This window comes from Mobula hypostoma, chromosome 25, assembly GCF_963921235.1.
Source record: "Mobula hypostoma chromosome 25, sMobHyp1.1, whole genome shotgun sequence".
Taxonomy (NCBI): Eukaryota; Metazoa; Chordata; class Chondrichthyes; order Myliobatiformes; family Myliobatidae; genus Mobula; species Mobula hypostoma.
The window spans coordinates 4,399,313-4,420,892 of record NC_086121.1 but is presented as its reverse complement, the minus strand read 5'-3'; the positions used below and the strand labels follow the sequence as shown (position 1 = coordinate 4,420,892).

The following is a 21,580-nucleotide window of genomic DNA, read 5'->3' as shown; positions in this document are numbered from 1 at the left end:
CAACCTAAAACCTCTTAGCAGCTTGTACACCTCTTGCAAGTTACCTCTCATCTTCCTGCTGTCCAAAGCCTTAGCTCATAGGACATGTTCGCCAATCCAGACAGCACCTGGTAAATCTCCTCTGCACCCTCTCTAAAGCATCCACATCCTTCCTATAATAAGAGAACTAGAACTGAACACAATATTCCAAGTGTAGTCTAAGCAGAGTTCTGTAAAGCTGCAACATTACCTTATGGCTGTTGAACTCAATCCCCTAACTGATGATGAAGGCCAGCAAACCATATGTCTTCTTAATCATCCAATTAACTTGCCCGGCAACTTTGAGGGTTTTATTGACGTGGATCTGAAGATCGCTCTGTCCTCCACTCTGCATACAATCCTGCCATTAACCCTGTATTCTGCCTTTAAACTGGACCTTCCAAAGTGAAGCACTCCACTCTTTTCCGGGTTGAACAGTTGCATGGTTTTGGCATTGGAAGCCCAGGGAGTTGTGACATTGAATATTTTGGCTCTCCAATATCAGTGTGCCTATGTGTTCTTACAACAGTCATACCCCCCCCACCCAACCGCTCCCCAGGCATGGATGTCCCTCTTCCCTTTGTCTTCATGCAACACAGCTGATTAAACTGTGCATATAATGGCTATCCTGTCACTTGGCACACCAGTTCTGAGTTGCTCCGTGTGCACGGCATGCGAGTTTGAATAAAGGACATTTTAAAAAGAAGCAGCAACTTTCTAACAGACTGACAGTAAGCCAGACTGAAAGTGTTCTTTAGACAGATGCCGACTCCAGCACAAAGTGTCTCAACACTGGCCCATTACAGCCATGTCTCCCATTTTGATCATCCCAAAGTGACGCAGTTAGAGGATCGGCTCGTTCAGGTTGCTGCATACCCAATTGGAGTGAATAGTATTTATTGATGAAGAAGAATTCTGTCCCCCTGTGTTGTTGAAGTGTTTTAGCTTGCATCAGTCTGGCGTCCTCATTTCTCTAACTAATGGGTATGGTGTTGGCGTGTGAAAAACAGACTTAGCATTGCAAGCACCTTTCCTTATGTGAAAACAATTCACCTCCTGTCTGCACTTTCCTGAGGACCTTATTAAATTGACATGATGTGCAAAACCCTGAAGCAATTTAACCCTTTAGGATTGTTATCCGTTCCATTTCAATGAAGTTGCTGCCAATCCTGCTCGCGGATTAACTGCAAAGGATACAGACTTGCACTCTCTAAATAAGGATCATATTTTTGCCAAATTATGGTTCATGAAACCTGTGCAAGATTTTTGTGCTTGTTTTTAAGCCAAAATGTTCACACACTTCTATCTTTATATAGTTATTTATTTAGAGGTACAGCGAGGAACAGGCCCTTTGGGCTGTGCCTGCCAGCTACCCCTAATTTAACACTAGTATAATCACAGGAGAATTACCAATGACCAATTAACCTACTGACCGGTACATCTTTGGACCGTGGGAGGAAACCAGAGCACCCGGAGGAAACCCATGCAATCCACAGGGAGAACATACAAACTTCTTACACACAAGGTCAGAATTGAACACCAAACTCTGAGACCCCGAGTTGTAATAGCATCACACTGACTGTCACACAACCACGGCACCATTCTGTGAGAGCTTCCTTTATCTTTTCCCAGTACCAGATGTTTTTGCTGGTAGCATTGAATTCAGTAACTCAGGTTGCCATCTCTATCCACATTACACAGGGGGACCTGTGTGCCTGTGGCACTGCTGTCTCTGTGCAGGAGCACCTAATTAGGGAATCAGTCTGCCAGCTCAGTGACAAGTATCAGCATAAAAAATGTGCATAGCTCGTCAAAATCTTGCAGACTGTACTCATATTCCTCCTCTTCTGTGTGTTACACAGTGAAAACCATTTTTTTGCCTCTTCCTTAACAAATAATTACTGCTGGCAGAAAGATGTGCAGCCGATGCTGAGATCTTTGAATTAATCTTATAAGACCATAAGGCATAAGAACAGAATTAGGCCATTCAGTCCATTGAGTCTGCTCTGCTATTTCATCATGACCGATTCATTATCCCTCTCAATGCCAATCTTCTGCCTTCTCCCCATAACCTCTGCTTTAAATATATCCAATGACTTGGCCTCCATAGCTGTCTGTGGCAATGACTTCCACAGATTCACCATCCTCAGGCTAAAAAAATTCCTCCTCTTCTCTGTTCTGAATGGACATCCCTCTATACTGAGGCTGTGCCATCTGCTCCTAGACTCACCCACTGTAGGAAACATCCTTTCCACGTTCACTCTATCTAGGCTTTTCAATTTCCAATAGGTTTCAATTAGATTTCCCCCTCCCCCCATTCTTCTAAACTCCAGCAAGTATAGGCCAAGAGCCATCAAACACTTCTCATACATTAAACTTTTTATTCCCAGATAAATTCCCTTTACCCTTCTCTGGACCCTCTCCAGCGCCAGCACATCCTTTCTTAAGATGTTCAACATTTCTTGACTTATGATCCCTATCTTACTGCTGACTTATGGACCTGATGTAGTGTTTCAGCCCAAAACATTGACTGTTTATTCCCTTCCATAGACACTGTCTGACCTGCTGAGTTCCTCCAGCATTTTGTGTGTGTTGCTGTGGATTTCCAGAATCTGCAAAATCTCTTGTGTTTAGGGCAGTGTTGGGTGTTTGGTTGTTTGTCAGTCTTTATCTGTTGATTCTATTGTATTTTTTGTTCCACTGTGAATGCACACAAGAAAATGAATCTCAGGGTAGTATGTACCCTTTGAGAATAAGTTTACTTTGAACGTTGAACTAGCTAATAATCTTCTGAAAATACTCCTGTGTTCTCAGTATTATTTTTTTTATTATTATTATTTTTGTCATATTGCACAGTGTGCCTTCTTTTACACATTGGTTATTTGTCAGTCTTTGTGTCATTTTTCATTGCTTCTATTTCTTTGTTCTATTGTGAATGCCCGCAAGAAAATTAACCTCAGGGTGGTACATGGTGACATGAATGTACTTGGATAATAAATCTTCTTTGAACTTTGGAGGGGCGGAATCGTTGGGGCCTTTGAGGGAGAGGGACACCTCCTCCCTCCCTTTATCCCCGGCCTTAGCCTGAAACGTCACCTCTTTACTCCCCTCCGTAGACGCTGCCTGACCTGCTGAGCTCCCCCAGCATTTTGTGTGTGAGTGTTGCTCTGGGTTTCCAGCATCTGCAGAATCTCTCATGTTTGGGGTATTAATTGCAGTTCTACCTGCCATTCTTTAGGAAGGGCAGAGAAGAGATTCAGGATCAGAATCACTGTCATTTATGATGTGAAGTTCCTTGTTTTGCAGTGGGAAGATGTAGAATTATTAAAAATTACAAAATTAATAAATAGTGCAAAAAATAAGAACTAATGGGGTACTGTTCATGTATTCGTGGATGTTAATAGGTTCACCAGGATTAGAATGTATTAGCTATAAGCTATGAAGCGGTATTAGCAATTAGCTATAAGCTGTTACTTGCCTAATAGTTGGAGAGCCTTGGAGCAGAAGGCACAGCCTCAGAGGAGAATGATGGCCTTTTAGAACAGAGATGAACAGAGAGTGGCGAATCTGTGGAATTCATTGCCACAGACGGCTGTGGAGGCCAAGTTGTTCGGTATATTTAAAGCGGAGGTTGATAAGTTCTCGATTAGCGAGAGTATCAAAGGTCACAGGGAGGAAACAGGAGAATGGCGCTGAGAGGGAAATTAAATCGGCCATGTTCGAATGGTGGAGCAGAGTCGATGAGCCGATTCTGCTCTTATGTCTTACAGTCTATAAGGTGAGACTGGACAAAGCTGGGTTGTTTGCTGTGGAGCTGCATTGGCTGAAGGGAAACCAGACAGAAATATATAAAATTCTCAGAGGCATAGATAGGGTAGACAGTCAAATACAGTAAGGCACACACTTAGGGTGTGAAGGAGAAAGTTTAAAGGTGACTTGCAAGGTAAACCTTTTACACAGAATGGTGCGCGCCTAGGTTAGGTAGCCGGGGAGGTGGTAAGAGCAGATACGGCAGCAATGTTTAGACAGACATATGAACAGTCAGGAGATAGAGAGATAAGGATCACGTACAGGCAAATGTAGTTAGCTGGGCAATGTGGTCAGCACAGACATGGTGGGCAGAATGGCCTGTTCCGGTTCTGTAATCTTCTGTGTAATGCGTCCATCTGATCCCACCCCCCTCCCCTTCTCACAGTGATCCCATTCACATCCTGTTTAAAGTTCATACCTCTCTCCTCAAACCTATGCCTTCTTGCTTTTGATGTACTTACCATGGGACTGAAGAGTTTGACCATAAGATCATAAGATATAGGAAAGAGTGAGGCCATTCAGCCCATCGAGTCAGCTCTACCATTTCATCATGGCCAATCCATTTCCCTCTCAGCCCCAATCTTCTGCTTCCACCTGTATTCCTTTATACCTGACTAATCAACCTTTGCCTTAAATATACCCAAAGCCGGCCTCCACAGCCATCTGTGGCAACAAATTCCACAGATTCACCATTCTCTGGCTAAAGAAATTCCTTCTTATCTCTGTTCTGAATGGATGTCCCTTTATTCTGAGTCTGTGTCCTCTGGTCCAAGACTCTCCCACCATAGGAAACATCCTCTCCACATCCACTCGATCGAGGCCTTTCAACATTTGATAGGTTTCAATGAGATCCCCCTCATTCTTTTGAATTCCAGTGAGCAGATGCCCAGAGCCATCAAAAGCTCCTCATATGATAAGATGTTCAATTTTGGAATCATTTTCGTGAACCATCTTTGAGCCCTCACCAATGTCAGTACATCCTTCTTTAGATAGGGGCACAAAACTGCTCACAGGACTCCAGGTGAGGCTTTACCAATGCCTTATAAGCCTCAGCAATACATCCTTGCTTTTATATTCTAGTCCTGTTGAAATGAATGCAATTGATTGCAATTGCAAATGAATGAATTCAGTTCAAGAAGACTAGAATATAAGAGCAAGGGTATAATATTATCTTCTTTCTCTGACCCTCTCATGATCCAGCATACTTCTTTCAAGTCACTACTCAATAGTAATGACTCTAGCAATTTGATCTCATTTCTTAAGCCTCCATTTTATTAATCAAGATGTTGATATTCCCTACTTTCACCTCTTCTCCTCACCTGCCCATCACCTTCCCCTGGTGCCTCTCCTCCTTCCCTTTCTCCCATGGTCCCCTCTACTGTCTTATCAGATTCCTTTTTCTCCAGTCCTTTACTTGTTCCACCTTTCACCTCCCAGTTTCTTGCTTCATTCCCCCTTCTCCAGCCACCCACCTTCCCCCTCACCTGGTCTCACCTATCACCTGCCAGCTTGTACTTCTCCCCCTCCCCCTACCTTCTTATTCTGGCTTTTCTCTCTTCCTTTCCAGTCCTGGTGAAGGTTCTCAGCTTGAAACGTCAACTGTTTATTCCTCTCCATCAATACTGCATGACCTGCTGAGTTCCTCCAGCATTTTATGTGTGTTGCTCCGAGCTTCCAGCATCTGCAGAATCTCTTGTTTATGATATTCCTTCACTCCCACCCGCAATCTGAACCTTAAAAAATGATTTGCTCAGCTTAGATCTCACCGCAATCCTTACTGTAATGACAGTAGCATAGCTGACCAACAGCTTACTGAGCTTTTTGGCCATTGCTTCACCAATCAGCTCAAACTATACCTCTTCAGTTGAGTCTGGGGATTAATTTGTGTTGCAGTCAGTGATTATCTTCAGCAGAACTGACAAAACATCTCAGCAGCTCTCGTGACTTTACGTTGGTGCGAGCGCCAGTTTGCAAGAGCAGTTTTGGTTGTTGCCACTTCTTTAACAAGAATTTAAATTTTTCAGAACCCTTTCTGAGAATTTAGAAAGGGAAGTTATAGCATAGACATCCTGTGGACTGCTTTGGAATAAAACCTGGAGAGTCAGGGGGCCAAGTAACACCATTAAATACTGATCATCAGAATGTCTGAGCAAAACGTACAACATAATCTCTCTCTCTCTCCCCCCCTCTCCCCCTCCCCCCTCTCTCTCCCTCCCTCCATCTCCCCCTCCCCCTTCTCTCTCCCTCTCTCCCTCTCCCCCTCTCTCTCCCTCTCCCCCTCCCGCTCGCTCTCTTGCTCTCTCTTCCCCCTCCCCCCCATTCTCTTTCTCACCATCTTGGACTCACAGACTTTCTGATTCTCTCTCTCTGTTTTGTATCTCTCTCTCTCTCTCCCCCTCTATTTCTTTCCAACTCTCTCTCCCACTCTCACTCTCTCCCTTCCTCTCTCACTCTCTCTATTCATCCCTCCCTCTCTCTTTGTTTCTCTCACTTTGTCTCCATCTCTCTCACCCTTTCTCACTATCTTCCTCTTACTCTCCAACTCTCTCTTTCTCTCCCACTATCTCTGTATCTCCTTCAATATTCAGGTTTACTTATCAGGTATACGTTGAAACATAGAGTGAAATATGTCATTTTGGTTAACAGCTAACACACCCGAGGAGGAGCTGGGGGCAGCCCTCAAGGGTCTCCACACATTCCAGCACCAACATAGTATGCCCACAATACAGGCCAACGCAGACCACAATCAAACAGAACACAACAAGCACCAAATCAAGCCCTTTCCTTCCTCCCTTTCACCCACGTAAGCAGTCTCTAGCCCCAGGATAAGCCATCTTCTTCAGCTTCCAATGGACCCGGGCTCACAGACACTGGTTTTCAATTTCCTCAGTGGACTCGCAGAGATTCGCAGACTCAGGGGGTCTCGACCTCCGGACTCTCTCTTTCTCTCTGTCTCTGTCTCTGTCTGTTCGTCTGTCTCTGTTTCCTCTCTGCCCCTCTCTCTGTCTCTCTCTCCCCTTCCCCCACCTTCTTCCTGCTCTAACCTCCCTTTTCCCCTACTTCCTTTATCCCGCTTTCTCCACATTTTCCTTCATGCCCTGCCCCTCCACCTCGCAGTGCCTCTCTCTATTTTCCCTGTCCCGATGGATTACGCCTGGCCTGTGGGATCTGCAGAATTTCGTTGTAGGTCACATTTTCCCCTGTTTTCCATTGATACCAACAGACCCACTTCTAGTTTAATTGTATTCATGGAGAGACAGCAACACAATGTAAAACCCGAACAGATAAATAATAGAGGGACTGCGTCCAAAACCTGATGGTCCTTGTACCAAGGCTTGGGGCCTGAAACTTGGACTGCCCTGGGACTAAAGTGTGGAGCAGAAATCTGGAACAGAGACGAGAATTGTTAACCTAAGAGTTGTGTTGGTTCAATGTTTTGGTGTTTCGATGTTGTTAGCCAAGCCACTGGAAAGGAAAATGCATCAAATAAACCTTAACTTGCCTGATTTCTTCAAACAGACCTTAACACTCTAAGCCCCTGCCTGAACGTTGAGTGTGATTTTGGGTCCAAATGCATTGTGAAGAATAACAAAGCAGTATGTGAGTGCCAGCAGACCTGCCAGAGCGTGTACGAGCCTGTCTGTGGCAGCGATGAACACATTTACGGCAATGAGTGTGAATTGGAAGCCATGGCCTGCATTCTGAAAAAGCACATCACTGTCAAGCACAAGGGTCCCTGCGGTAAGTCAAACAATTACTCCTGAAGACTTTGTTAAAGTGAACATACTAATCTTGTTTCATTCCTCAGAATCAGAATCTGCTTTTTCTCACTGGACATACGGTATGTCGTGAAATTTGTGGCAGCAGTACGGTGCAAGATATAAAATTACTATAATTTACAAAAGTGATGGGGTATCATTCAAAAATCAGATGGCAGAGAGGAAAAAACTGCTCTTAAATATTTGACTGTGGGTCTTGTTCCTCCTCCTCGATTTCCAGCATCTGCAGAATCGCTTGTGTTTGTGATCCATGGGCTTTTGTTTTTGTTTTGGTCATTATTAGTATGCTGAATCTGGAAATTTTACAACAAAAAGATTAGCTTTATTTGTCACATGTACATCGAAACGTAGTGAAATGCGTCGTCTGCCTCAAATCAAATCAGTGAGGATTGTGCTGGGCAGCCCGCAAGTGGCGCCATGTTTCCGGCGCCAACAAAGCTTGTCCACAACTTACTAACCGCCTCGGGTTCAGTTTGAAAATGCCTCGTCGCCACTGTTATACTTTGTAACTTCAAAACATTCAACTAATTCAAAGGAAGACCGGGAATCTGAAATGGGGTCTAACTTTGTGTTTGCTTTAAGTGAGGTATGCACGTATCACATGGTAGCGTGATGATTATTGCCAGTTCACATATTTATACATATAACTCATAATAAATTATTTAAGCTGACAAGAATGTTTAATCAACTAAAATATACTGTGAATGTATATGTGTATGTATGTATATATATATATATGTATACTGTATATATAATGTGTGTGTGTGTACACACACAAGATTACTCAAACATTAATTAAATATTAAATGCACAACAGTACATCTTTAGAATTTGGGAGGAAATCGGAGGAACCCCACATGGTCACAGGGAAAAATACCCGCGGTGAGAATTGAACCCCGATCTTACAGCTGGTTCTGTAATCGTGTTACACTACCATGCCTCTTTGTTTCTTATAAGCAACAAAGAGAAATTTAATTTAAACAAATGAGTTTGTCTGCCTCCGTGTCATCTTTAATTCCTGAACTCACTGAGGATGAGAGGTGACTTGATAGAGGTGTACAAGTTGATAAGAGGCATCGACTGAGTGGACAGCTAGAGACTTTCTTCATGGGCTACAATGGCTAATAGAAGGAGAACGTAATTTTAAGGCGATTGGAGGGAAGTATAAGGTGGGATGTCAAAGAGTAGTGGGTGTGTAGAACACCCACCCTGTCAGTAGTGGTGGTAAAGGAAAATCCATTCGGGACATTTAAAAAAGTCTTAGATAGAAAAATGGAAATCTATGTAGGAGGGAAGTGTTAGACTGGTCTTAGAGTAGGTTAAAATGTCAGCACAACGTTGTGGGCCGAAGGGCCTGTACTGTGCTGTAAAGTTTTATGTTCACCGGGAGAATTCAGACACATGTTGGCACCCTTGGATTGGTCCCATTTTCCTCTTTCACGATTCCCAATCCATACAGAAACTGGATTTGTGATCCACAGTTTGGCTGCAGTCCCTCCGCACTCCTGAACCATCAAACCCTTTAGGGGTGGCGTTGATTGGTTTAGGATTAACAGCATGAGCCTTGCAGCCCAGATGGTCTTGAACTGGGACACAGGAGCTCAAGGTCACGGATATCATTGCAAGCATGACTGTGTGGGACTGGTACATCAACTGAAATACCCAGAAAGAGTTGAAGCTGGCAGCCTTCTCCCGCTCAGGCAGATCATCTTGTGGGCAAAGGGAGATACATTATAATGATAAGGTATCCATTATAGAATATACAGAGCAGGAACAGGCCCTTTGGACACAATGATGTGATGATCCAATTCAATTAGTAATCAAATGACCAAATCTAGTTAATCCCTTCTGCCTACACAATGTCCATATCCTTCCATTTTCCTCACATTTGTGTGTCTATCTAAATGTCTCTAATGTTTCTGCCTCTACCACCACCCAGGCAGTGCATTCCAGGCACCCACCTCTCTCTGTGAAAAAAAAAATTGCCCCTCGCATCTCCTTTGAAATTACCCCCTCAGCTTAAATGCATTCCCTCTGGTATTAGACCGTGGCAGACCTACTCTGTTACATTACCCTCCCCTCTCTCCTAGTTTACCCAAGGTGGGTAAATGGAGATAGGAGGTAGTGACCTTCCGACTGCCTGCTCTGTGACGGATTGTGAAGCGGAAGCTTGCGGGGCTAGATACCATCTGGTAATGTGAGCATTTTGGTTCTTCATGATATGGATCCTGGTCAGTGCATGGTGGTTTGTCTCCAAAACTAACTCCCGGCCTTGGAGGTAAAAGCGTAGACTGTCTCGGGCCCACTTGATGGCCAGAGCCTCTTTCTCAACAGTTGAATACCAAGTTCAAAGGTTCAATTTAATGTCAGAGAAATATATACGAAGTCCTCTGAAGCACCTTCAATTACTCCAAAAGACTGAGGTTTGGTAAAAATACTGAAAGGCTTTTATTCGCTGTACAATACGACCTCCACAGTGAGTGTCTGCCCCCGGACTGAGGGGGAGGGGCAAGGCGAACACCTTTATACAGGACTCTGTGGGAGGAGCCACAGAGGCAGTCAGCAGAGGGGTGTGTCCAGACAGGTAACCGAGTTACAACATATATACATGGTTTACCACATCCTCAAAGTCCCCAAAGTCCCCCCCCCCCCGCCAGCTAAGCGATAGCAAAGACAGAGACCTTGCAGTTACCCCAAAGACTATCGCAATTCGTCTGGCATTCGGCAACCCACAGGTTCTCTCTCTCCCCAATAAGGGAGAGGGAGGTGTCCCCCATTTTCCTGTGGTAGCAGGTTTCTCCTCAGGTATAAGACAGGCCTCTCATTGTCCTCTTCACCTTGGATTAAGACAGCACTTACCCTTACTCCAGAAACATCCACTTGCACCAGGAAGGGCTTGTTGAAATCACGACTCAGAAGTACTGGATCTTCACAGAGCAGCCCCTTTAAATTCACATTTCTGTCCAAAGCACCACACAGTGAGTGGAGTTGTGGAAGTCAATGACTTAACAAAGTACATCAAGATTTTATACGCTTTAAAAACAAATCGCTCCTTCGCCCATCTTCTTATCCTGGCTTCACATACACCGAAGCAAACAGTGAGAGACGTCATTTGCATTAACAACCAAGATAACGAGGATGTGGTGTTGGAGGCCTGTGTGTGTGAGTGAGTGGGTGGGAGGGTGGGAAATGGACTTGTTTGCTGTTGCTGTCTTGTTCTTGCTGTTTGTGTTCCTCCGCTGAGCATTGTGGGCATGGTATGTTGGCGTCGTTGTCCGGGAAGGCTTCCTTCCATCATAGCCCAGTTTCAGCAGTTAGTTTTCCCATAGCTGTGCTCTAGAATGGACTGGGCACTTTGCATTGTCAAGAAATGTAGAGGAGGGTTGACCCAAATGCAACGCAGTGGAGACAATTCAACGGTGAGCAATCACTCTAATAATAGACTGCAAAATAACAAGCCCCGAGGGGCCACAAAACAGGAGAGAACAGAGATTAAACACAACAAGGCAACAAGATAACTGAAGGCTAGGAGCAACTGGGCGTCCGGGTGGTTCAATTTTTAAAAGATTTTTTAAAATTTTAGAAGATTTTTATCTATTGAAATATAATGTGGAATAGGTCTTTCTGGCCCTTCAAGACATGCCACCCAGCAGTCCCCCGATTTAACCTGAGCCTAATCACAGGAAAATTTACAATGACCAACTAACTGACTGGCCAGTTGGCTTTTGGACTGTGGGGAGGAACCGGAGCACCCGGAGGAAACCCACACGATCACGGGGAGAACGTGCAAACTCCTTATGGTCACCTCCGGGAATTGAACCCTGGTTGCTGGTACTGTAAAGCGTTGTGCTGAACAAGGATTCTGAGAGAGAGTTGGGTTTAAATAGGCTGCAGGTGACGAGTTGGAAATGAGTGGCAGGTGACGCCTGTTAGCTGGGTGGAGACTGGGAGGCGCCTGCCTGTGCAGGCCTGACAGAAAAATAGAGCAGCCGTTCTTGTATTGATCCTCCATTGGCAAAATGTTACGCATACAAGGGGCAAGAATGACGATGGGGTCGTACGATTAAATGCTTTTACTGAGTCATGGTCGTAACGATACACGTTGGGCAAATTAGAGTGTGGGAGTGATGAACCGGGCTTGTGGAGATGAAACACACATTTACTAAGAGGCCCGCACCCATGCCCAGGGGAGAGTGCCTCCCACGCACTGTTGGCCCAATCAATTCACATCAGAATCGCTCGGCCACATGGACACTCGCCACATTTTCGCGATCAATCTGATACGGTACACGTTGTCCTTTACCTAACGACTCTGTAGCAGTACCACTGAGCCAGGAGTAAATATAGAATCCCTTCCTTCATTGACACAGGGAGAAGTGTAGGATTAAGCCTCTTGCCCCTTTACGCCTGTGACTATATGTAGCATGCAGTTTGCAGATCCATTTGAGTGCCGAACCCAGGAGGTTGTGAGTTTATAAATGTTTAAGCTGACCGATGTTTCTCTCACCGGCCTGACCCCAGTCAGCACAGACCCTGGTCAGGGACTGCAGCCAGTGAAGCTTATTATGGAAAAATCAATATTTTTTGTTTCTGGCAAAATCTCTTATTCAGCTCAGAGGGCAAGGCAAGTCAGAGGGCAACCTTCTTTGAATGCTAACAGATGCGGTCGATGCCTTTTGGCCTGAGTGTAGAAAACCACGCAGATAAACTCCTTAATCTTTCACAATTGGATATTCATTCCGATCACAGATGCTGCTGACGGTTCTCAATTCAGTTCGGTTCAGTGGCAGATAAATTGTGCCAAAGCCAGCTGCTGCCTAGCCCCTGACTGGGCAGATGGGGCTCGTCAGCCGAGGTTGGCAGCTCATCTAGGAGAAGGAAAACTCTGATCTCAAACCTCCGCTGCCTTGCGGCTACACCCACTCATGGGGAAGGCTTCGGGAGTAAACCCCGAGGGAAAAATCCGGAGCTGGAGTCCCTAAGGCAGTCCTACGTTGAGTTCAACGCTGACTGGCAACTCTTGCAACACACTGGTACCAAACTGTATCGGTCTCTGCCGTACGTTTGTATTCATCAGCTGCATGGAGAGGGGAGAGCCTATTGCATGGGCAACAGCATGCTCTCCATGTCATACTGCCCTGGCGTGTGTATGACAGATGGGACGCAATATCCATAGTTGACCCCGACCAACGCCGGGCCACCCCACACTCAGTAGGAACTAAAAGTCAGCAATAAAAACAGGGAATGGAGGGCTTGCTAAAAAATGCATGCATCATCATCATTATACGCAGTGTCATATGATGTGGGTGATCATGGTCTCGTGATTGTTCATGGCAAATTTTTCTACAGAAGTAGTTTGTCATTGCCACCTTCTGGGCAGTGTCCTTACAAGACAGGTGACTCCAGCCATTATCAATACTCTTCAGAGGTTGTCTGCCTGGTGTCAGTGGTCGCATAACCAGGATTTGTGATATGCACCAGCTGCTCATATGACCATCCACCACCTGCTCCCATGGCTTCACGTGAGCCTGTTCAGGGGTTAAGCAGGTGCTACACATTGTCCCAAGGGTGACCTGCTGGCTAGCAGAGGGAAGGAGCATCTTACACCTCCTTCAGTAGACACTCATCTGCTAAGCCACCCAGTACCCTTCATTAGACAAGTGAAAGTAAGTTAATGGGTTGCGAGTGAGTTTGGTCGTGTGATGCAATTGGTAATGATATATTATTGCCAGATTTGAAAGATTCATGGACAGGAAATGTTTAAAGGATATGGGCAGACATATGCAAATGGGGCTAGCATAGATGAGGATCTCATTGGCATGGACCAGTTGGCCCAGTTCCATGCTGTATAAAGCCAAGTTTGTTGTCATCGACACAAATACATTTATGCACAGGTGGTGGGATGGATAAGAGTATTGATAATGGCTGGGGTCACCCATCCTGTAAAGACATGGCCCAGAAGAAGGCAATGGCAAACCACTTTTGTAGAAAAATTTGCCAAGAAAAATCATGGTCATGGAAAGACCATGGTCACCCACGTTACATGACACAGCACATAATGAATGAATGAACACAATACCCCATGCATTCCCCATCCCTTGTATTCCTTCTCTGCCACCTGTCCCACACTCTTCCGAAAGCACTCCAATATCGCCGTTCCCAGGATCGTTTGCTGCTGCCAAATTTACAAACTCACTCTACACAGATCGTGCCATACAGGCAACTATCTAATGCTGAGGTTTTATAAGCCATTGGTCAGACCACACCTGGGCATTGTGAGGAGTTTTGGGCCCCTTATCTAATAAAAGATATGCTGGCATTGGAGACGGTCCAGAAGAGGTTCACAAGAATGATTCCAGGAATGAAAGTGTTAACATAGAGAAGTATTTGATGGCTCTGGGCCTGTACTTGCTGGAGTTTGGAAGCGGGGGATCTTATTGCAACCTATCGAATTTTGAAAGGTCTAGGTAGAGTGGCTGTGGAAAGGATGTTTCCTATAGTGGGGGAATCTAGGACCAGAGGGAAGTTTGAAGTTCAACGTTAGTTTATTATTAGAGTAGATATATGTTACCATGTACAACCCTAAGATTCATTTTCTTGTGGGCATACTAAATAAATCCGTAATAGAATAATATCTATAATAGAATGAATGAAACGTGGGTGTTTAATGTGTAAAAGACAACACACTGTGCAAATACAAACAGAAAGAAATAATAATAATTACAAACAAATAAGCAATAACTATCAAGAACTTAAGATGAAGTGAGTCCACAGGTTGTGGGAACAGTTCAGTGATAGGGCAAGTGAAGTTGAGTGAAGTTATCCCCTCTGGTTCAGGAGCCTGATGGTTGGGGGGTAATGACTGTTCCTGAACCCGGTGGTGAGAGTCCTGAGGCTCCCGTACCTTATTCCTGATGGCAGCAGCGAGAAGAGAGCAAGGCCTTGGAGGTGGTGGTCAGATAGAGCAGCGTCAGAATAAAGGGACATCTATTTAGAACAGAGATGATGAGGAATGCCTTTAGCCAGAGTGTGGTGAATCGGTGGAAGTCATTGCCACAGATGGCTGTGGAGGCCACATGGTTCAGAATATCTAAAGCAGAGGTTGATAGGTTCTTAATTACTCAGGGTGTCAAAGATTATGGGGAGAAGACAGGAGAATGTGGTTAAAAGGGATAATAAATCAACCGTGATGGAATGGCAGAGCAGACTTGATGGGACGAATGGCCTGATTCTGCTCCTATGACTTATGGTCTTATAATCTACATAATAAAATCAAGGTAGTAAAAAGAAAACAGATTGCAGATGTTGATAAAAGGTCTCACCCCAAAACGTCAACTGCTTATTCCCCTCCATTGATGCGGTCCCATTGGTGCATTGCTCTCCATTGATGCTGTCCCATTGGTGCATGGTTCTCCATGGATGCTGTCCCATTGGTGCATGTGTCTCCATGGCTGCTATCCCACTGGTACATGATTCTCCATTGATGCGGTCCCATTGGTGCATTGCTCTCCATTGATGCTGTCCCATTGGTACATGGTTCTCCATGGATGCTGTCCCATTGGTGCATGATTCTCCATTGATGCTGTCCCATTGGTACATAGCTCTCTCAGAGGTTCATATCTCTCACCACGCTCCTTACACAAGAGAAATGGGAATGACATTTCTTGGTGTTGCTGTAGATAATAATGTTATTTTATTCTTTTGATTCATTTGATTCCAAACAACTGGTTTACTGATCATTGCAGAATGTGTCTCTGGCACTTTCTGCTCCCTCCCCTCTCCCTTCTCTTTTAACCATCTATGATTCCCTTCTCGCAGCCCCCTTCCCACTCTCAGTCCACAACAGAGACAATATCAGAATCAGGTTTATCATCCAGTGACTGGGCCCCCGCAGCCCTCCGTGCCAATGAATTTCACAGATTCATCAAAGTCCAAAGTAAATTTATTATAAAAGCAGATATATGTCACCATATACTACTCTGAGATTCATTTCCTTGCAGGCATTCACAATAGAACAAATAAATGTAGAATCAATGAGAAACTACGCACAAAGACTGATAAACAATGTGCAAAAGACAACAAACTGTGCAAATAAAGCAAACAAATAACGTAGAATAGTGCAGCACAGGAACACAGGTCCTGACGAAGGGTCTCGGCTTGAAACGTCGACTGTACCTCTTCCTAGAGATGTTGCCTGGCCTGCTGCGTTCACCAGCAACTTTGATGTGTGTTGCTTGAATTTCCAGCATCTGCAGAATTCCTGTTGTTTACAGCACAGGAACACCCTCTTTGGCCCATAATGTTGTGCCGAACCAACTAAATAATAAATAAATAAATAAAATGAAATATCTTTATTGTCGTTGCATAGTACAGTCGTCATGCACCAATACAGCGAAAATGAGTTTGCAACTCTCGTACTCAATGCTATAAAACAACAAATAAAATAAATAAACAATAAATAAAATCGAGTAACCAGCCAGTACAAGCAATGTCCAGCATTACAAAAGGGCAGCTCAGATGCATGACAGCCAGAAAACCATAAAATTGAAAGTCTGAGTTGCTGAGTTCTTGAAAGTTGTGCTCTGGCTGAAGAAATTCCTCCTCACTTCAGTTCAGAAATGGCATCCCTTTCTTCTGAAGCTGTGCCCTCAGATCTCGGACTTTACTGCTGAAGGAAACATCCTCTTCACATCCACTCAATCCGAGCCTTTCAGAGTTCTGTATATTGATGGATATGGAATCGCTTGTTGGCCAGACTGTTCAGAAGCAACAGATTTCTAATGCCCAGAGGATATTAATAGACCAGATGTGTTTTTATCGACACATGTTTTTATGGTCACCATTACTGTTAATTCCAGATCTACTCTGCAGATGTTGCTTGTCCTGCTGTGGACCTCAATCATTTTCCGTTCAATTTCCGATTTCCAACAGCTTTTGGCAAAGTACCCTTAAGTATTGTCCGATGATAAAGCACTCAGAAAGAATCTGCTTTTTGTCAGTGAGAGGACAGGCTGCATCCTCTGGACCCGTTACTTCAGAACACGAGCCATAACATTCTCCGTCCTCCTGATGGCTCTGCAATATATTACATTGTTTTACTCTTTCTGGTTTTCGCAATGTGTTTTTCACCCTGTTAAGATCAAACACTATGTTTAAGACTTTTGACATAAGTTCAGAATTAGGCCATTCAGCCCATCGAGTCTGCTCCAACATTAATTCAGGGCTGATTTATTATCCCTCTCAACCCCATTTTCCTGCCTTCTCCCCTGACGCCCTGACTTATCAAGACCCTATCAACCTCCACTTTAAATATACCCAATGACTCAGCCTCCACAGCCATTTGTGGCAATGAATTGTACAGATTCACCACCCTCTAGCTAAAGAAATTCCTCTTTATCTCTGATCTAAATGAACGTCCCTCTATTCCGGGTCTGTGCCCCCTGGACCCCGACTCCCCCACTATAGGAAACATCCTTACCACATCCACTCTATCTAGGCTTTTCAATATTGAATAAGTTTCAATGACAACCACCCTCATTCTTCTAATCTCCAGTGAGTACAGCCCCAGAATCATCAAACGCTCCTTTAATTCCCGGAATCATTCTCGTAAATCTCCTCTGAACCCTCTCCATTGCCAGCACATTCTTTCTTTAATATGGGGCCCTAAATAGCTCTCAATATTCCAAATGCCTTATAAAGCCTTCACTTTTTGAACCCATTACTGCCCTGTTTGAACTGGATGAGCAGGATGGAAAGAGTATTGATCATGGCTGTGGTCACCCGCCTCGTAAAGACACTACCCAGAAGAAGGCAAGAGCAAACCACCTCTGTAGAAAATCTGACATGACCAGTCATGGTCACAGAAAGACCATGTTCGCCTATGTCTTATGACATGGCACATAATGGTGATAATTTTGTATACCTCTATCAAATCCTCCCTCATTCTCCTACGCTCCAAGGAATAAAGTCCTAATCTACTCAACCTTTCCCTGTAACTCAGGTCCTCAAGTCCTGGCAACATCCATGTAAATTTTCTCAGCACTCTTCCAATCTTACTGATATCTTTCCAGTAGATAGGTGACCAGAACTGCACACAACACTCCAAATTAGGCCTCACCCCACCAACATCTTATATTTCAGCATAACATAACAACTCCTGTGTTCAATATTTTGATTTATGAAGCCCAATCTGCCAAAAGCTCGCTTTATGCCTTTTCAATATCTTACTTGTAGGTCGATATCAAGAACTGTACACATTTTCACAGTCAAATAATTTGGTAAGCTTACTGACAAAAGTAATTTCAATTCACAGCATTGTTCCTTGCAGTGATTGGGGTTACTTATTTCTTTTTAAGTTTCAATTAGCTTTGGATGGTTTCACAGAAAACTTCTTCAACTGAACAACAAAATCTTGTAGCTACCTGAACATTTTGTGAGTTGAATTATTTTCACAGAAATGCAATTCCTTTCCATTTGTTGACTTTCCATTCTTAGCTGCAACTATCTAATCTTTCGGTTTGATGTATAATATTCTGTTAATGTGAATTACGGCTCTAGAAGAGAGCCTCTGCCAGGATAGGTTACGGGGTCCTCTGCAGCTTATTGTACGGAGAAATCTGAATGACATTCCATTAGAGTTTTGTATTGAATCCAATTTCTTCCCAGTGTCACGTACAGTTATTAATCTTTCTGCAATTTTAGTGAAGCCTGTACAAGTTATCAAGAACACTGCTTAATAAAGAGTTTGAACTGCAATTGAAACAACTATCTCTATAACTCAGGAGACAGGTGATGCTGATAGGAAGCCATTACACTTTAACGCAAAATGACCTTAATTTAAATCTACAAACAGATACTGCAGTTGAGTGAGCGTAACCTTGGACTGCACATAATTTTCTGACCTGAAGGAAATAACATTATTAAACTTACCCCTTCTGAGAAGGGACGGGACTGCTTGACACAATGAGGCCTAGTTCCAAGTGTGGTCTAAAGTATGACATACTCAGGAGGGCCCATGCAACCTGCACTGGGGGGGGGGGGGGTTGAGGCTTTTTGTGGGTCATAATGTCAATGGTGATTAGATTAGATTAGATTCAACTTTATTGTCATTGTGCCGAGTACAGATACAAAGCCAATGAAATGCATTTAGCATCTGATCAGAAATGCAAAGAATAGTGTTATTTACAAAATAACTGCGAATAAAAAGTAAGTGCTACAGCACACAAATATAGAATTACTGAGACAGTACAATACGGGTGCAATACTGCTTAGCGCTGTGATGTGAGGTTCAGCAGTGTCACAGCCTCAGGGAAGAAGTTCTTCCTGTGCCTGGTGTGGGAGCAGAGGCTCCTGTAGCGTACCGGATGGGAGGAGAATAAAATTCCATGGTTAGGGTGAGATGAATCCCTGATAATACTGTTCACCCTGCCCAGGCAGCGTTCATGGTAGATGTTCTCAATGGTGGGCAATTGTGTGCCGATAATCTGCTGGGCAGTTTTCACCACACGCTGGAGTGCTTTGCGGTCCGATACGGGACAATTGCCATACCACACTGAGATGCAGTTGGTGAGTATGCTCTCAATGGTACAGCGGTAAAGGTCCGTCAGTATCCTGGGACAGAGGTCAACCCGATGTAATGAAACAAATACCACAGTTGATTTTTTTCCACCTGTGTTAGTAGCAAGCTATGAGAGAGAACCTTCCTTCTGTACTCACACGGAGTCAGCCTTGGAAGTGTCTCCCCCGAAGCATAGAGGTACAGAGTTTTTTATACTATCTTTGTCACAAAAGCCTAGCAACAGAGATAGTCCGAGACAAAGGCCACTTAATCACCTAAAACAGAGGTAAACGTACTTGACAAAGAATACGTAATCACATCAGGCAGAGGTAAACTGAGAACAGAGTATAATTAATTCTCACATCCTGCATGTCCTTGTCTGGACACTCAGCATTTATATGTTAGCAGGACAGATTGATCCTTTAACATCTCAATACAAAAGAACAGTCAGATCAATGGATATTCCAGCTACTCAAATAGAGCAGAATTTAATAATTTAGATAAGAGACTGTACCGAAATTAGGAAAGAAATGCCCTGCCTTATCTCCACCTTTTGTCGAAACCAAAAAGGCGTGAAAAGTCGGGAGACACCCTCTCGTGGGTCTGTGTGAGCTTTTAAACCTTATCTCACCCTAAAGAGCAGCTGCTCAGTCATGCTGCACCTATTCTCAAACCAGAATACACAGACTCAACCTTAACCATTATTTACAGGAATCTGAGAATCCCCTTAAAACTTTATCAATAAGACCAGGGAGAAAAGTCTATAATCAGTGAGGGTTGAGGCTTCTTGTGGATCATAAGACCGGGGGGAAAAGTCTGTACTTTGTTTTATTTAATGATACAGCACAGAACAGGCCCATCCAGCACCACCCGGCAACCCGCTGACTTAATCCTAGCCTAATCACAGGACAATTTACAATGAGAAATTAATCTATTAACTGGTACATATTTGTACTGTGAGAGGAAATCGGAGCATCGGGAGGGAACCCATCTGTGCATGGAAAGAACATACAAACTTTCTAACAAAGGACACCAGAATTGAACTGCAAACTCCAACGCCCCGAGCTGTAGAAGATTTGCACTAACTGCTATGCTTCTGTGGCAGCATATATCAGCCTATATCTAATCTATACCGTTGGAGACTGAGGCTTCTGGTGGGTCATTAGACCAGGGAGAGAAGTCTATATTAGTCTATTGTCATGAAATGCAGAGGAAGCTTGACTCGAAAGCAGAGAAGTGGAGATGATTTAGCAGTAAGCAATACCTTGATAAACTGCAAAATAGCACAACAGGCAACAAGGTAACTGAAGGCTGGCTGGTTTGATGGGTGAACAAGGGTTGTGGATTAGAGTAGGGTTTAAATAGGCTGCAGGTGATGAGTTGGATACGAGTGGAAGGTGGCTCCTGTTGGCTGGGTGGAGACTGCAAGGTGCTTGCCCGTGCAGGCTGGACTCTTATATCTAGTCTATCTCATTGGGTGATGAGGCTTCTTGTGGGTCAAAAGACCAGTGAGAGAAGTCCATATTGAATTTATTTGATTTTATTTTATTAGAGATACAGTGCTGAACAGGCCCTTCTGGCCCAACAAGCCGTGCTGCCCATCAAACCACCGATTTAACCCTAGCCTAATCAGAGGACAATTTTCACTGACTAATTAACCTAATAACTGTGTTTAGTCTTTGGACTGCGGGAGGAAACCAGAGATTCCGGAGGAAACACACACACACACGGAAGAACGTAAAAACTTTCAGACAGAGGACGCCGATGTTGAACTCCAGGCTCTGACACCCTGAGCTGCAATAGCTTCATGCTGATCATTGTGTTACCATGGCACCGTACATCAGTCTATACCTTTGGGAGATGAGGCTTGGGGAGGGTCATAAGACCAATGAGAGAGGTGTTAATGAATAACGAAGAAAGTCAATACTGCTTGTATTCTTTATCTTCTTATGTCATTACTAGACGTAAAGAATAACTTCATTAGCTCTAAGTGCCTGGAGTTAGAACTCACCCATTATTGGAAAGTTTTAAAGATAGAGATTAGCTTTATTTGTCACCTGGTCAGCACATTGAAACATACAGTGAAATGCATTGTTTGCAACATATCAGATCAACAAGGGTTATGTTGGGGTCAGCCCACAAGTGTCACCATGCTTCCAGCATCAACATAGCATGCCCACAACTCACTCACCCTAACCATGAATTTTTGGAATGTGGGCAGAAACCAGATACCCGGAGGAAATCCGAGCAGTCACAGGGCAAACATACAAGCTCATTATAGATGCGGCAGGATTGAACCCCAGTCTTACAGCTGACACTGTAATAGTGTTAAGTTAATTAAAATGCTGCCATGCTGCCCCTTATATCCCACAAGTAGTCACTAAGTTGGTGCAAGTTGCATCTTAACAACTTTATG

General features: G+C 44.0%; 1 protein-coding gene across 6 annotated transcripts in view; it reads left to right on the top strand.

Moving 5' to 3' along the window:
- Positions 1–21,580, top strand: part of agrn (agrin) — a 534,989-nt gene that overhangs the window by 380,506 nt on the left and 132,903 nt on the right. For all 6 annotated transcript variants that reach the window (XM_063033167.1, XM_063033166.1, XM_063033165.1 and 3 more), the window contains one exon: positions 7,348–7,569. In XM_063033167.1, coding sequence (XP_062889237.1) covers positions 7,348–7,569 — 222 coding nt within the window. The remainder of the gene's footprint in view (positions 1–7,347; positions 7,570–21,580) is intronic.